Raw genomic sequence first — 14,599 nt, 5'->3', positions numbered from 1 at the left:
TATTTTTTATATCATTATCATCCAGTCTATATTAGCAGCAGACGCAGTACGGTAGTCCACGGCTGTAGCTACCTCTGTGTCGGCAGTCGCTCGTCCATCCAAAAGTATACTAGTATCCATCCATCTCCATTGTTTACCTGAGGTGCCTTTTAGTTGTGCCTATTAAAATATGGAGAACAAAAATGTTGAGGTTCCAAAAATAGGGAAAGATCAAGATCGACTTCCACCTCGTGCTGAAGCTGCTGCCACTAGTCATGGCCGAGACGATGAAATGCCAGCAACGTCGTCTGCCAAGGCCGATGCCCAATGTCATAGTACAGAGCATGTAAAATACAAAACACCAAATATCAGTAAAAAAAGGACTCAAAAATCTAAAATAAAATTGTCGGAGGAGAAGCGTAAACTTGCCAATATGCCATTTACCACACGGAGTGGCAAGGAACGGCTGAGGCCCTGGCCTATGTTCATGGCTAGTGGTTCAGCTTCACATGAGGATGGAAGCACTCAGCCTCTCGCTAGAAAAATGAAAAGACTCAAGCTGGCAAAAGCACAGCAAAGAACTGTGCGTTCTTCGAAATCACAAATCCACAAGGAGAGTCCAATTGTGTCGTTTGCGATGCCTGACCTTCCCAACACTGGACGTGAAGAGCATGCGCCTTCCACCATTTGCACGCCCCCTGCAAGTGCTGGAAGGAGCACCCGCAGTCCAGTTCCTGATAGTCAGATTGAAGATGTCAGTGTTGAAGTACACCAGGATGAGGAGGATATGGGTGTTGCTGGCGCTGGGGAGGAAATTGACCAGGAGGATTCTGATGGTGAGGTGGTTTGTTTAAGTCAGGCACCCGGGGAGTTACCTGTTGTCCGTGGGAGGAATAGGGCCATTGACATGCCTGGTGAAAATACCAAAAAAATCAGCTCTTCGGTGTGGAAGTATTTCAACAGAAATGCGGACAACATTTGTCAAGCCGTGTGTTGCCTTTGTCAAGCTGTAATAAGTAGGGGTAAGGACGTTAACCACCTCGGAACATCCTCCCTTATACGTCACCTGCAGCGCATTCATCATAAGTCAGTGACAAGTTCAAAAACTTTGGGCGACAGCGGAAGCAGTCCACTGACCAGTAAATCCCTTCCTCTTGTAACCAAGCTCACGCAAACCACCCCACCAACTCCCTCAGTGTCAATTTCCTCCTTCCCCAGGAATGCCAATAGTCCTGCAGGCCATGTCACTGGCAATTCTGACGAGTCCTCTCCTGCCTGGGATTCCTCCGATGCATCCTTGCGTGTAACGCCTACTGCTGCTGGCGCTGCTGTTGTTGCTGCTGGGAGTCGATGGTCATCCCAGAGGGGAAGTCGTACTCGTAAGACTACTTTTACTACTTCCACCAAGCAATTGACTGTCCAACAGTCCTTTGCGAGGAAGATGAAATATCACAGCAGTCATCCTGCTGCAAAGCGGATAACTGAGGCCTTGGCATCCTGGGCGGTGAGAAACGTGGTTCCGGTATCCATCATTACTGCAGAGCCAACTAGAGACTTGTTGGAGGCACTGTGTCCCCGGTACCAAATACCATCTAGGTTCCATTTCTCTAGGCAGGCGATACCGAAAATGTACACAGACCTCAGAAAAAGACTCACCAGTGTCCTAAAAAATGCAGTTGTACCCAATGTCCACTTAACCACGGACATGTGGACAAGTGGAGCAGGGCAGGCTCAGGACTATATGACTGTGACAGCCCACTGGGTAGATGTATGGACTCCCGCCGCAAGAACAGCTGCGGCGGTACCAGTAGCAGCATCTCGCAAACGCCAACTCTTTCCTAGGCAGGCTACGCTTTGTATCACCGCTTTCCAGAATACGCACACAGCTAAAAACCTCTTACGGCAACTGAGGAAGATCATCGCAGAATGGCTTACCCCAATTGGACTCTCCTGTGGATTTGTGGCATCGGACAACGCCAGCAATATTGTGTGTGCATTAAATCTGGGCAAATTCCAGCACGTCCCATGTTTTGCACATACCTTGAATTTGGTGGTAAAGAATTATTTAAAAAACGAGAGGGGCGTGCAAGAGATGCTGTCGGTGGCCAGAAGAATTGCGGGACACTTTCGGCGTACAGGCACCACGTACAGAAGACTGGAGCACCACCAAAAACGCCTGAACCTGCCCTGCCATCATCTGAAGCAAGAAGTGGTAACGAGGTGGAATTCAACCCTCTATATGCTACAGAGGTTGGAGGAGCAGCAAAAGGCCATTCAAGCCTATACAACTGAGCACGATATAGGAGGTGGAATGCACCTGTCTCAAGCGCAGTGGAGAATGCTTTCAACGTTGTGCAAGGTTCTGCAACCTTTTGAACTTGCCACACGTGAAGTCAGTTCAGACACTGCCAGCCTGAGTCAGGTCATTCCCCTCATCAGGCTTTTGCAGAAGAAGCTGGAGACATTGAAGGAGGAGCTAACACAGAGCGATTCCGCTAGGCATGTGGGACTTGTGGATGGAGCCCTTAATTCGCTTAACAAGGATTCACGGGTGGTCAATCTGTTGAAATCAGAGCACTACATTTTGGCCACCGTGCTCGATCCTAGATTTAAAACCTACCTTGGATCTCTCTTTCCGGCAGACACAAGTCTGCTGGGGTTCAAAGAACTGCTGGTGACAAAATTGTCAAGTCAAGCGGAACGCGACCTGTCAACATCTCCTCCTTCACATTCTCCCGCAACTGGGGGTGCGAGGAAAAGGCTCAGAATTCCGAGCCCACCCTCTGGCGGTGATGCAGGGCAGTCTGGAGCGACTGCTGATGCTGACATCTGGTCCGGACTGAAGGACCTGACAACGATTACGGACATGTCGTCTACTGTCAGTGCATATGATTCTCTCCCCATTGAAAGAATGGTGGAGGATTATATGAGTGACCGCATCCAAGTAGGCACGTCAGACAGTCCGTACTTATACTGGCAGGAAAAAGAGGCAATTTGGAGGCCCTTGCACAAACTAGCTTTATTCTACCTAAGTTGCCCTCCCACAAGTGTGTACTACGAAAGAGTGTTTAGTGCAGCCGCTCACCTTGTCAGCAATCGGCGTACGAGGTTACATCCAGAAAATGTGGAGAAGATGATGTTCATTAAAATGAATTATAATCAATTCCTCCGTGGAGACATTGACCAGCAGCAATTGCCTCCACAAAGTACACAGGGAGCTGAGATGGTGGATTCCAGTGGGGACGAATTGATAATCTGTGAGGAGGGGGATGTACACGGTGATATATCGGAGGATGATGATGAGGTGGACATCTTGACTCTGTAGAGCCAGTTTGTGCAAGGAGAGATTAATTGCTTCTTTTTTGGTGGGGGTCCAAACCAACCCGTCATTTCAGTCACAGTCGTGTGGCAGACCCTGTCAATGAAATGATGGGTTGGTTAAAGTGTGCATGTCCTGTTTATACAACATAAGGGTGGGTGGGAGGGCCCAAGGACAATTCCATCTTGCACCTCTTTTTTCTTTCATTTTTCTTTGCGTCATGTGCTGTTTGGGGAGTAGTTTTTGGAAGGGCCATCCTGCGTGACACTGCAGTGACACTCCTAGATGGGCCAGGTGTTTGTGTCGGCCACTTGGGTCGCTTATCTTAGTCACACAGCTACCTCATTGCGCCTCTTTTTTTCTTCTTTGCGTCATGTGCTGTTTGGGGGGTGTTTTTTGGAAGGGCCATCCTGCGTGACACTGCAGTGCCACTCCTAGATGGGCCAGGTGTTTGTGTCGGCCACTTGGGTCGCTTATCTTAGTCACACAGCTACCTCATTGCGCCTCTTTTTTTCTTTGCGTCATGTGCTGTTTGGGGGTGTTTTTTGGAAGGGCCATCCTGCGTGACACTGCAGTGCCACTCCTAGATGGGCCAGGTGTTTGTGTCGGCCACTTGGGTCGCTTATCTTAGTCACACAGCTACCTCATTGCGCCTCTTTTTTTCTTTGCGTCATGTGCTGTTTGGGGGGTGTTTTTTGGAAGGGCCATCCTGCGTGACACTGCAGTGCCACTCCTAGATGGGCCAGGTGTTTGTGTCGGACACTAGGGTCGCTTATCTTAGTCACACAGCTACCTCATTGCGCCTCTTTTTTTTCTTCTTTGCGTCATGTGCTGTTTGGGGAGTAGTTTTTTGAAGGGCCATCCTGCGTGACACTGCAGTGCCACTCCTAGATGGGCCAGGTGTTTGTGTCGGCCACTTGGGTCGCTGAGCTTAGTCATCCAGCGACCTCGGTGCAAATTTTAGGACTAAAAATAATATTGTGAGGTGTTCAGAATAGACTGAAAATGAGTGGAAATTATGCTTATTGAGGTTAATAATACTTTGGGATCAAAATGACCCCCAAATTCTATGATTTAAGCTGTTTTTTTAGGGTTTTTTGAAAAAAACACCCGAATCCAAAACACACCCGAATCCGACAAAAAAAATTTGGTGAGGTTTTGCCAAAACGCGTTCGAACCCAAAACACGGCCGCGGAACCGAACCCAAAACCAAAACCCGAAAAATTTCCGGTGCTCATCACTAGAAAAAATACCTGGATGTCCTGCTTCCTACCTCAGGCCGCTCACAATAGCGGCATGCTTCCTTCCTGTGTACTCGAACACTCGCCATTCCCTGTGGTGAACAGTCTGCAGGGTAGCTGCTGAAAAGCAAGTATCCTTTTAATGTTTGTTTGCACTTTTTGAGAACACTAGCTACACAATAACAGGGAGATTGCTATACCAGAAAGAGAACCTCCAGTAGAGACAAATGGTTCTGTGCAGTTTCTATTCCCCTGTATCAGAGTCGTTGGCAAGTAAGCTTGCCTACTTAATAATTGTTCAAGAGGTCGTTGTAACAGATTATATATAAACTACACTTGGAGAAACATGCACAGCTGTGCCTTAATACACTATGCTTGAATTTTAGGACATGTATTCTGTCAGTATGTCATCGTCATAATACAAGTGACGTTTTAACTCCACATCTTATCAAGAGTACCCCGCTACAGCACCTCCTGCGCAGGCTATGCACGGTATATTACACCTACATCCTTCAGAATTTTTCATAACATAATATCGAACCGATTCCACCCAGACACAAGGAGGCATCATCCAAATGGACAGAGGCAATTATGCTGCTGCCTTTTTCCATTCCAGATTGACTAAAATTCTAGCTCTATATGGTCTATGCATTGTAAATGGCAACTTCTGGCGTCTATTATTTGAATATCCAGCGAGACTTTGTAGATGGGAAAGAAGTGTATTTCTATCGTTAATATTGTGGAACTGACTGTGACATTACGCTTCCCTTGAAAAGCAGCATGTTCATAAAGCTCGTTTCAGGAGTACTCTAGGTGGCCCTTAAAAGGGCCTTTTGTTAGCGTGTTTCGGGAAAGGAGATCAGCCAAAGAGAGGAGCCAGATCTTAACCTCCAAAACCATACAGAGTGCGGCCCTGGCGCTTGAGAGCATAGACCACATCCATAGCTGTGACAGTCTTCCTCTTGGCGTGCTCGGTGTAAGTGACGGCGTCCCGGATCACATTCTCTAGAAAGACCTTCAGCACCCCACGGGTCTCCTCGTAGATGAGGCCAGAAATGCGCTTCACGCCACCTCTGCGAGCGAGACGGCGAATGGCAGGCTTCGTGATGCCCTGGATGTTGTCCCGCAGCACCTTCCTGTGGCGCTTAGCGCCTCCTTTCCCGAGTCCCTTACCACCTTTGCCTCTTCCTGACATCTTCAAACAGCTTGCGAGTTGCAATCAGTAAGAATGAGCTGATCGCCTCACAGCTGCCCTTTATTAAGAGGAAGAGCGGACCTGATGGGGGACCTAAAACTCGGAGAGGCGGAGACCTGGGTAGTCCGCCTTTTCTGACTTAGCACACCGCAATACAGTGGCAGCTTTCTCTTCGTCATCTCTATTCATTTCCGTGAACAGATATCTAATATAAATGTTTAAAAAAAAATAATTGGATCCATTTGATCCCACATTTCGAGAGTAAAATGAGTATGGGTAAAATAGTAAAAGAAGGTCTTACACCTATAGCCAATTAACGAAAAGTAGTGACATTTCATTCTCCCTGAAATGATAAATAATATATTTTCCAAATACATATAGAGTGTTTATCGCTATTAAGTCGGACCCACACCAGCGCCTTGGGCTAGGAGGGCGATGCATCGGAATGGCCCAATGAGAGCCGAGCTAAATTCGGCGGGTCAAAACAAGTTAACCGGAGTGGACAATTCAAAACCCGGTAGGGGAACACTCCCCCAATGGCATGCCGCTTCTGAGGTGACCCTAGCTAAAAGTATTCCTGGCACCCAGGCTCGGTTCGCTTCGATCTCTAATTAGCGAGCGCCAGCGTATCAGCTATGTTCTCTCGCCGTCTTAAAATATTGTATATTAGGTGTAAATAATAATAGTATGTCAACTGGGTCAGCTGAACCGTACCTTAGAGCTCACCCACATTGCGACCCGGATCACTACTACTCCTCAAATAACCATTGAAGCGGTTTTTACAGCAACGAGCATCACTGGTACGTGTGCGCCTAAACGGGAATCCTATTTTGTGAGGTCATAATGGACTAGGTACAAGCAGGGGCACCGCAGTTTGCATCCCGTTGTTACTTTTGCAACGATATCATAGTATCTCGAAGACCGACTTTTAACCACCTGTTTATCAAGAATAAGTTGCTTAATAAGTCATCCTGCCTGAGATAGTAGCGATATTAACAAGGTAACAATCCAGTTTGTATCACTTGAACCAGACAGAAAATAATGTGCTAGTCACACAGCAACTACACGGGCAGTGTTTCTGCTGCGCTCTATTGCGTTTTAGAAGCCCTGGCATCTGTAGCTTTGACGAGTTCTGTAGAAACCTGATCTACATCTGGAACGTGTTTTACAGTACATGAGAGCGGAGAGAACGTCGCTGTGCACGCAGTAATCATCAACAGGGGGGTCTGTACTAGCTCGCACACTAGAGGGGAGTTCCCCAGCATCCGACTAACAAGATGCACATGTATAAGGAATGGAGAAACTACAACACAGCCTAGATTACTGTGATTCAGTCAAATTCAGGGAGACAGGACACAGCGCAAATAATAACAGTTACAGCCCGATTAGCGAGGAGGTGGGTGGCTCTTAAAAGAGCCTTTGTGTTCGTGTGGGAGAGGAAGGGGAGATTACTTGGCGCTGGTGTACTTGGTGACGGCCTTGGTGCCCTCGGACACGGCGTGCTTGGCCAACTCTCCCGGCAGCAGCAGGCGTACGGCGGTCTGGATCTCCCGGGAGGTGATGGTGGAGCGCTTGTTGTAGTGAGCCAGGCGGGAAGCTTCCCCCGCAATGCGCTCAAAGATGTCATTGACAAAGGAGTTCATGATGCCCATAGCCTTGGAGGAGATGCCGGTGTCAGGGTGCACCTGCTTCAGCACCTTGTAGACGTAAATGGCGTAACTCTCCTTCCTGCTCTTTCTACGCTTCTTCCCATCCTTCTTCTGGGTCTTGGTTATGGCTTTCTTTGAGCCTTTCTTGGGCGCTGGAGCAGACTTTACTGGATCAGGCATTTTTACCACCCACTTGTCCTTTTACACAATGCAGAAAATTTGTGCGGTACAAAGCCCGGGGTTGCTGTATTTATAGGCAGCTTATGCAAACGAAGATGTAACGCTATAGGGTAGAAGTGTCACGTGACACTGGGAGGTACCTAACACCCCCTTCACTACATATTGCGGATTGGTCTGTGGATAAACTTGAGCAGCATTGGTTCATTAGGAAGCAAACCAATCACAGAGCACGCGGTTGATCCTCTCTGAGTGTATATATAGGAGGAGGGCGGTATTACAGGCTCACATTTCCTCTCGGTTTGTTGTCGAAAGATACTCTTTGTTTTGTGAACTGAACATGTCCGGCAGAGGCAAACAAGGCGGCAAGACCCGGGCTAAGGCCAAGACTCGCTCATCCAGGGCCGGTCTCCAGTTCCCAGTCGGTCGCGTTCACCGTCTGCTGAGGAAAGGAAACTATGCTGAGCGAGTGGGAGCCGGTGCCCCGGTCTATCTGGCCGCGGTGCTGGAGTACCTGACGGCTGAGATCCTGGAGCTCGCCGGAAACGCCGCCCGCGACAACAAGAAGACCCGCATCATCCCCCGCCACCTGCAGCTGGCTGTGCGCAACGACGAAGAGCTCAACAAGCTGCTCGGTGGGGTGACCATCGCCCAGGGAGGCGTTCTGCCCAACATCCAGGCCGTGCTGCTGCCCAAGAAGACCGAGAGCCACAAACCGGCCAAGAGCAAGTAATGTGAGGCTGGCAGCTTCCACCACAGAAACAATGTACCCGGCACACAACACAAAGGCTCTTTTCAGAGCCACCAACATCTTCCCAGGAGAGCTGTGTGTACTGCCATTGCTTGTGTTGTAGCGATATCTGACGGGCTAGCCGCGCTTTCCTCTCCACATCCCGTCCATACAACCGCTAAAGGTATAAACGCTCCCTTACCCTTTAGGAGCCCTGGTCTGTTGTGGTGAAATCGAATGATAGTCTGAATATTCCCTTTGCAATATCTGCATGCTGCAAATGAGGCCCCTTCCGCTTATAGGAGTGGGAAGCTGATCCGTATAAAGTATATAGAGGGAGAAACCATAGTCTCTCTCCGTGTGACGTAACAAAGCTAGAATGAAAACAGCTGCATTAAATAAAATGATTTGACCATTGAAAAGTGAGAATAGCCTCTTATCCCTGCTGAAGAAAATAGGTTGTACAAGGGTATCTAGGCGGAACACTAGTAACGATGTACTGTCTGTGAAGCAGTCCGTCCAAATATTTAATTTTTGACAGTCAACATTCCATTATTCACTTTGCGGCTTGCTTATCGTATTATATATGTAAACTTCATAGATTTGGCCTGTCATTTGAAGCTGCTATGGGTGGAGAGCGGAGGATTCATCCGCATCCTGTTACTCCGACATTGAGGGGTGACTTATGCTGCAGCTCGTTTAGAAAGACTTGGTGGCTCTGAAAAGAGCCTTTGTGTTGTTGCGTGTATAGGAAGTGCCGAGTATCTATGCCCTCTCCCCTCGGATCCTGCGGGCCAGCTGGATGTCTTTGGGCATGATGGTCACCCTCTTGGCGTGGATGGCGCACAGGTTGGTGTCCTCGAAGAGCCCCACCAGATAAGCCTCGCTGGCCTCTTGCAGGGCCATGACGGCGGAGCTCTGGAAGCGCAGGTCAGTCTTGAAGTCCTGGGCGATCTCACGCACCAGACGCTGGAAGGGCAGCTTGCGGATCAGCAGCTCAGTGGACTTCTGGTAGCGGCGGATCTCCCGAAGAGCAACGGTCCCGGGTCGGTAACGGTGAGGCTTCTTTACACCGCCGGTAGCTGGGGCGCTCTTCCGGGCGGCTTTGGTCGCTAGCTGCTTGCGGGGAGCTTTGCCGCCAGTGGACTTACGCGCTGTTTGCTTGGTCCTGGCCATCTCTAACGTCTGTAGAATGAATGGATGGAGAGCTGATGTTCTACAGCTCTATTTATACACATTGCTGCCCTGTAATTAGGGGACTTAGAAACGCCTTTCAACCTGATTGGTTTAGACAAAACCTTGGATTTTTCAAAAAGACCGCCAAGAATTGGTTTCTCCTTTTTTTTCCCCATCTCAATTGTACTTGTAAAGTAGAAATATATACCCCCTTACATAGCATATTCTGAAGCTTTAGATTTGAGTATAATCAGATTTTCGGAATGTGTATTATACTAACATAAAAGAGTAAATACTATATATATATATATATATATATATATATATATATATATATATATATATATATATATATATATACAAGCTATAACTACTAATTCCAGGGAGATATTAATATATGACTGCAGTAAGAAAAGAAAAAAAAAAACACTCTGCATACTATTTGATCTAAAATAACAATCGTTTCATTATTAACCCATAAATACATATTATGTATTTTCTAGCATATAGTAAGTATGGTAGCTTTAAAATTGAGTATGAAAAGAACTTCTGCATGTGTGAAACGATTTGATACTAATGGGAGACAGTATTATAGCATGATACAATTGTAACTATCCTATTGAAACATTTGTGGATACAATCTGTGCACATGTATCCATTTAGACCACAAGCTAAACCTTATATGTCTGGGACATTGCATGAAGAAAATACAAGGCTACTGTAGATCTGGATTACATAAATGGGCAATTCTACTACTCAGTGGAAACTATGTAAAATAAATAAATAAATAAAACACAGAACTAAAGGACCTGCATGTACAGCCAATCGTGCATTGTCCTATTATAATCACTGAATTTGTATTTATGCACATGTATTTTATTGATATCCATTTTGCTTGTTCTTGGGGAGGAGGGAGGGGTCCAAAAAAACTACACTCTTAAAGAATTGAGAAAAAGTTATATTTATGATAATATAATAGAGTTTAGGCTCTTAAATGGGACCATAGGGATTTAAGGCCAATATATATTTACCATAGTTTATGTGATGAAATAATAATAATTAAAAACAATCCTAATTCAATAATAATCTATCACCTCTTCTGATGGTGCAGCACGCCAACAATGTCTGCTCCAGAGTCCAACGTGAGTGTGCTACTACCCATGACTCCTCACTGTGCTATTACTTACCGCTGAGAAATAATTAGTAATATGGGGACATTTAATCAATGCACACATTCCATAGTAAGAAGGAGCAGGGCCTTTCTGCCTTTTTTTACTGGTTCTTTCTTTCTTTCTCTTTTTATACCATCCTTGGAGACGCAGAAAGCCACTGGTGTGGCACAGATCGAGTTCTGTGGTTTCCCTACTTGCTCTGGAGTTTCTTTGCAGACTCCCACTGCTCTAGAACCCTACTCCAGCCTGCCATCATTGGGTGGGGATGAGGTTCAGACCTTGATGGTACTTGCTGCTGGTCCACGCCCTTCAGTTAGCAGTCATCATCTCTGTTTGTCCATAACTCATGTCCATCCTCATTTGTCTTCCATTCCTCTACGGCGATCATCTTCTCTCAACACTGCTCTTGACCTGCCCTAGTCTATACCTGTGCTTTCCATCACTGGTCAATGCCGTTGAACTCTGGTCTGTTACTCTGCGTTGCCCTTCTCCTCACAAATTTGCATCCACAGTGGATCTCTGCTGACACAATGTTTCCCCAAGAGGTTCTGATGCTTCGGTCCGCAGCCGCCTCTTCTATACACCAGGCATTCCCAACCACGGTCCTCAAGACACACTAACAGTGCAGGTTTTAGTGATATCAAGGCTTCAGCACAGGTGACTTAATTAGTAGCTCAGTTATTTTGATTTAATCATCTGTGCTGCAGCCTGGATTTCACTAAAATCTGCACTGTTAGTGTGCCTTGAAGACCATGGTTGGGAATGCCTGCTCTGGACATTCAGCCTTGTGGTCTCGGTGCATCTTTCTCCTGCTGTCCGTCAGTGACGTTCACAGCTGAAGCTGCAGCACCTGCTTTTATCACGGTAGTACATTTACAAAGTAAGATTAGTTGAACCTGTGCTCCTCGGGTGACTGTTGTCTCTCTTCTTATTCTGCAAACTTCATCAGTTAAATTTACTCCCCAGAACTATTGTGTGCACATATGTCTATCATCCATTTATATGCCTAAATCATCGGACTATTATGTACTTTCTTGAAAATGGCATCCACTGCTTTTATTCTGCAATTAGTACTTGCCATGTAATGATTCTTCTTCTCCTCCTCCTTCTCCTCCTCCTCCTCCTCACACCTGTGCACCTGCTAGGTTTCCCATTGCCATCCTAAACCCTTCACCTATTTATCCTCGTTTCATCCATTCCTCTCACCTAGCACTATTACAAGTGGTCTCTCTAATTATCCCCCTAATGATCCCTAATATTCCTACTTTTTCCCTCTAATTATACAAATATTCATAATGATTCCACATGGGAGGAATAGAAGTATTCCTCTTATAGAGCTCCGATGTCCTCTTTTAAAAATGCCAAAGTCTCATACTTTGGCATTTTTAAAAGAGGACTCGTAATGTGAACAGATTTTTAAAAGAGAACTCGTAATGGGAACAGATCACCATAGCCCTCACTCTGACACACCGATCTTGCATAAATGTACATTCATGTCTGTATGGGTAATTTCATAAACATTTGGGGAAAATGCCACCAACATTCTACACGTCGGGGAGAATCTCAGACAGGCAGGGTTAACCTGTGGCTGACTATGCTGGGTATCTCTCTTTTGTCACAGTAACTAGAGTTCCTAAACAAGACTGCCAATACGCTGTGGGGCAACCTGCCTGTGCTAGCCACCCGGGTGTACAGGAGCCCAACCATCACCTTTATGTCTTTGAAAATGCTGCCACCCCTGCACAGACTGAGCCCCAGATCACCTTCGTTACATGTAGTGCCAGGGGGACAGAAAAATGCCCCAATCAGACGTTTTAGCCTCGCAGAAAAGTACAGATGTGTTACATGCTGGACAGATCCAGCCAGGTGTAAGTAAGCTGACAGCGGCTATTCCTGGCTCTCTTTGCAGCGCCTTGGCTAGCAATGGCCGTGTAGGCTTAGGGGAGACCTTGGAGTACTGGTGTGGTGCAGAGAGGCGGCACGCTGCTTTTCTCATGCCCTATAAAAGACTCTTTTTCTGCGTTAGGGAAACACAAGGTGAGGGCAGATTTCCCCTTACACTCAGACAGGGAAGGGTTTACAAAGACTGCTTATTCCGCCAATGAGAGCACAGAACGCACCAGGCTCAGCAGCCAATTACAGCACAGCAGGCACCGTATATAAAAGACGTCAGAGAGCGGCTTGTGCTGTATTACCATTTGTTGGTTACAGTGACGTTGAGCTAACATGGCAGAAACTGCACCAGCCGTCGCCGCTGTCCCGCCGTCAGAGGGCGCAGCCAAAAAGAAGAGGCAGCCGAAGAAAGCTGCAGGGGGAGCCAAGAAAAGCGGCAAGTCTTCCGGGCCCAGCGTTTCCGAGCTGATCTTAAAGGCAGTGGCCGCCTCCAAGGAGCGCAGTGGAGTTTCTCTTGCCGCCCTGAAGAAGGCACTGGCTGCCGGAGGCTACGATGTGGAGAGGAACAACAGTCGCATCAAAGTGGGGGTGAAAGGATTGGTGACCAAAGGAACGCTCACCCAGGTGAAAGGCACCGGCGCTTCCGGCTCCTTCAAGCTCAATAAGAATCAGCTGGAGAGCAAGAAGGCCGCCCTGAAGCCCAAGAAACCAGCGGCAAAGAAAGTGGCCAAGTCCCCGAAGAAGCCCAAGAAAGCTCCGAGTGCAGCCAAGAGCCCCAAGAAGGTGAAGAAACCCACAAAAGCGGCTGCTGCCAAAAGCCCAAAGAAGCCTAAAGCCGCGAAGGCCAAGAAAGCGGCCAGGAGTCCGGCCAAGAAGGCGGCGAAGCCCAAAGCAGCCAAGAGTCCGGCCAAGAAGGCGGCGAAGCCCAAAGCCGCCAAAAGCCCGGCCAAGAAGGTAGCTAAGCCCAAGCAAGCTGCGGCCAAGAAGTGATGGAAGAGCCGCCGTAGCAGCCTCGCTTCCTTGTTATCCCCCCAAAGGCTCTTTTCAGAGCCACCCACCCTGTCCCGGCAGAGCTGTAGGCGCACGGCGTGACCAGTTGGGGGCGCCCTGTGTACAGATATTGAGTCACCACATAACGTTACAGTTCAGCAGTCTCTCCGTGGGATTTTTGGTTGCTTATTAATACGTAACGCAGGGTTATTTATTAGCGCTACTGTAGCAAGACTGATCGGGAAATAATTAGTGATAAGCGGGTTCGGTTTCTCGGAAACCGAACCCCCCCGAACTTCACGCTTTTTACACGGGTCCGAGGCAGACTCGGATCTTCCCGCCTTGCTCGGTTAACCCGAGCGCGCCCGAACGTCATCATCCCGCTGTCGGATTCTCGCGAGGCTCGGATTCTATATAAGGAGCTGCGCGTCGCCGCCATTTTCACACGTGCATTGAGATTGATAGGGAGAGGACGTGGCTGGCGTCCTCTCCGTTTAGAATAGAAATAGATATTGAGAGTGAGACACTTGATTTACTGGAGCTTAGGAGTACTCAGAGAGTGCAGAGTTTACTAGTGACTGACCAGTGACCACCAGTGCAGTTTTATTATTATTTAATATAATCCGTTCTCTGCCTGAAAAAAAAACGATACACAGTGACACAGTATACCATATCTGTGCTCAGCCTCAGTGTGCTGCATCATCTATGTATATCTGACTGTGCTGAGTGCTCACTGCTCACACAGCTGAATTGTGGGGGAGACTGGGGAGCAGTTATAGCAGGAGTACATATATTTATTAACAGTGCACACTTTTGCTGCCAGAGTGCCACTGCCAGTGTGACTGACCAGTGACCAGTGACCACCAGTATATTGTGATTGTCTGCCTGAAAAAGTTAAACACTCGTCGTGTGGTGTTTTTATTCTATAAACGCATTCTGCTGACAGTGTCCAGCAGGTCCGTCATTATATAATATATACCTGTCCTGCAGTAGTGATATATATATATATATTTTATATCATTATCATCCAGTCTATACTAGCAGCAGACGCAGTACGGTAGTCCACGGCTGTAGCTAC

At 47.4% G+C, this 14,599-nt stretch overlaps 5 protein-coding genes across 5 annotated transcripts; 2 read left to right on the top strand and 3 right to left on the bottom strand.

Moving 5' to 3' along the window:
• Positions 1-5,422: 5,422 nt before the first annotated feature.
• Positions 5,423-5,734, bottom strand: LOC134934392 (histone H4). Its single transcript, XM_063929839.1, has one exon. It carries the CDS (start codon positions 5,732-5,734, stop codon positions 5,423-5,425), a length of 312 nt encoding a protein of 103 aa, XP_063785909.1.
• A 1,421-nt stretch (positions 5,735-7,155) lies between these two features.
• Positions 7,156-7,563, bottom strand: LOC134934898 (histone H2B 1.1-like). Its single transcript, XM_063930236.1, has one exon. It carries the CDS (start codon positions 7,561-7,563, stop codon positions 7,183-7,185), a length of 381 nt encoding a protein of 126 aa, XP_063786306.1. The 3' UTR covers positions 7,156-7,182.
• A 337-nt stretch (positions 7,564-7,900) lies between these two features.
• On the top strand, positions 7,901-8,344 carry LOC134934896 (histone H2A type 1-like). Its single transcript, XM_063930235.1, has one exon. It carries the CDS (start codon positions 7,901-7,903, stop codon positions 8,291-8,293), a length of 393 nt encoding a protein of 130 aa, XP_063786305.1. The 3' UTR covers positions 8,294-8,344.
• A 711-nt stretch (positions 8,345-9,055) lies between these two features.
• LOC134936516 (histone H3) lies at positions 9,056-9,466 on the bottom strand. The gene has a single exon (XM_063931584.1). The coding sequence runs from the start codon at positions 9,464-9,466 to the stop codon at positions 9,056-9,058; it is 411 nt and encodes a 136-aa protein (XP_063787654.1).
• Positions 9,467-12,853: 3,387 nt separating this feature from the next.
• LOC134934391 (histone H1B-like) lies at positions 12,854-13,521 on the top strand. Its single transcript, XM_063929838.1, has one exon. The coding sequence runs from the start codon at positions 12,865-12,867 to the stop codon at positions 13,519-13,521; it is 657 nt and encodes a 218-aa protein (XP_063785908.1). The 5' UTR covers positions 12,854-12,864.
• The last annotated feature ends 1,078 nt before the right edge of the window (positions 13,522-14,599 follow it).

Source organism: Pseudophryne corroboree, chromosome 6, assembly GCF_028390025.1.
Source record: "Pseudophryne corroboree isolate aPseCor3 chromosome 6, aPseCor3.hap2, whole genome shotgun sequence".
Taxonomy (NCBI): Eukaryota; Metazoa; Chordata; class Amphibia; order Anura; family Myobatrachidae; genus Pseudophryne; species Pseudophryne corroboree.
This window is presented reverse-complemented; position numbering and strand designations above follow the sequence as displayed.

What these genes read in the sequence shown, in the direction of transcription:
- LOC134934392 (XM_063929839.1), bottom strand. Translation starts at nt 5,734, where the DNA reads ATGTCAGGAAGAGGCAAAGGTGGTAAGGGACTCGGGAAAGGAGGCGCT.
- LOC134934896 (XM_063930235.1), top strand. Translation starts at nt 7,901, where the DNA reads ATGTCCGGCAGAGGCAAACAAGGCGGCAAGACCCGGGCTAAGGCCAAG.
- LOC134934391 (XM_063929838.1), top strand. Translation starts at nt 12,865, where the DNA reads ATGGCAGAAACTGCACCAGCCGTCGCCGCTGTCCCGCCGTCAGAGGGC.
- LOC134934898 (XM_063930236.1), bottom strand. Translation starts at nt 7,563, where the DNA reads ATGCCTGATCCAGTAAAGTCTGCTCCAGCGCCCAAGAAAGGCTCAAAG.
- LOC134936516 (XM_063931584.1), bottom strand. Translation starts at nt 9,466, where the DNA reads ATGGCCAGGACCAAGCAAACAGCGCGTAAGTCCACTGGCGGCAAAGCT.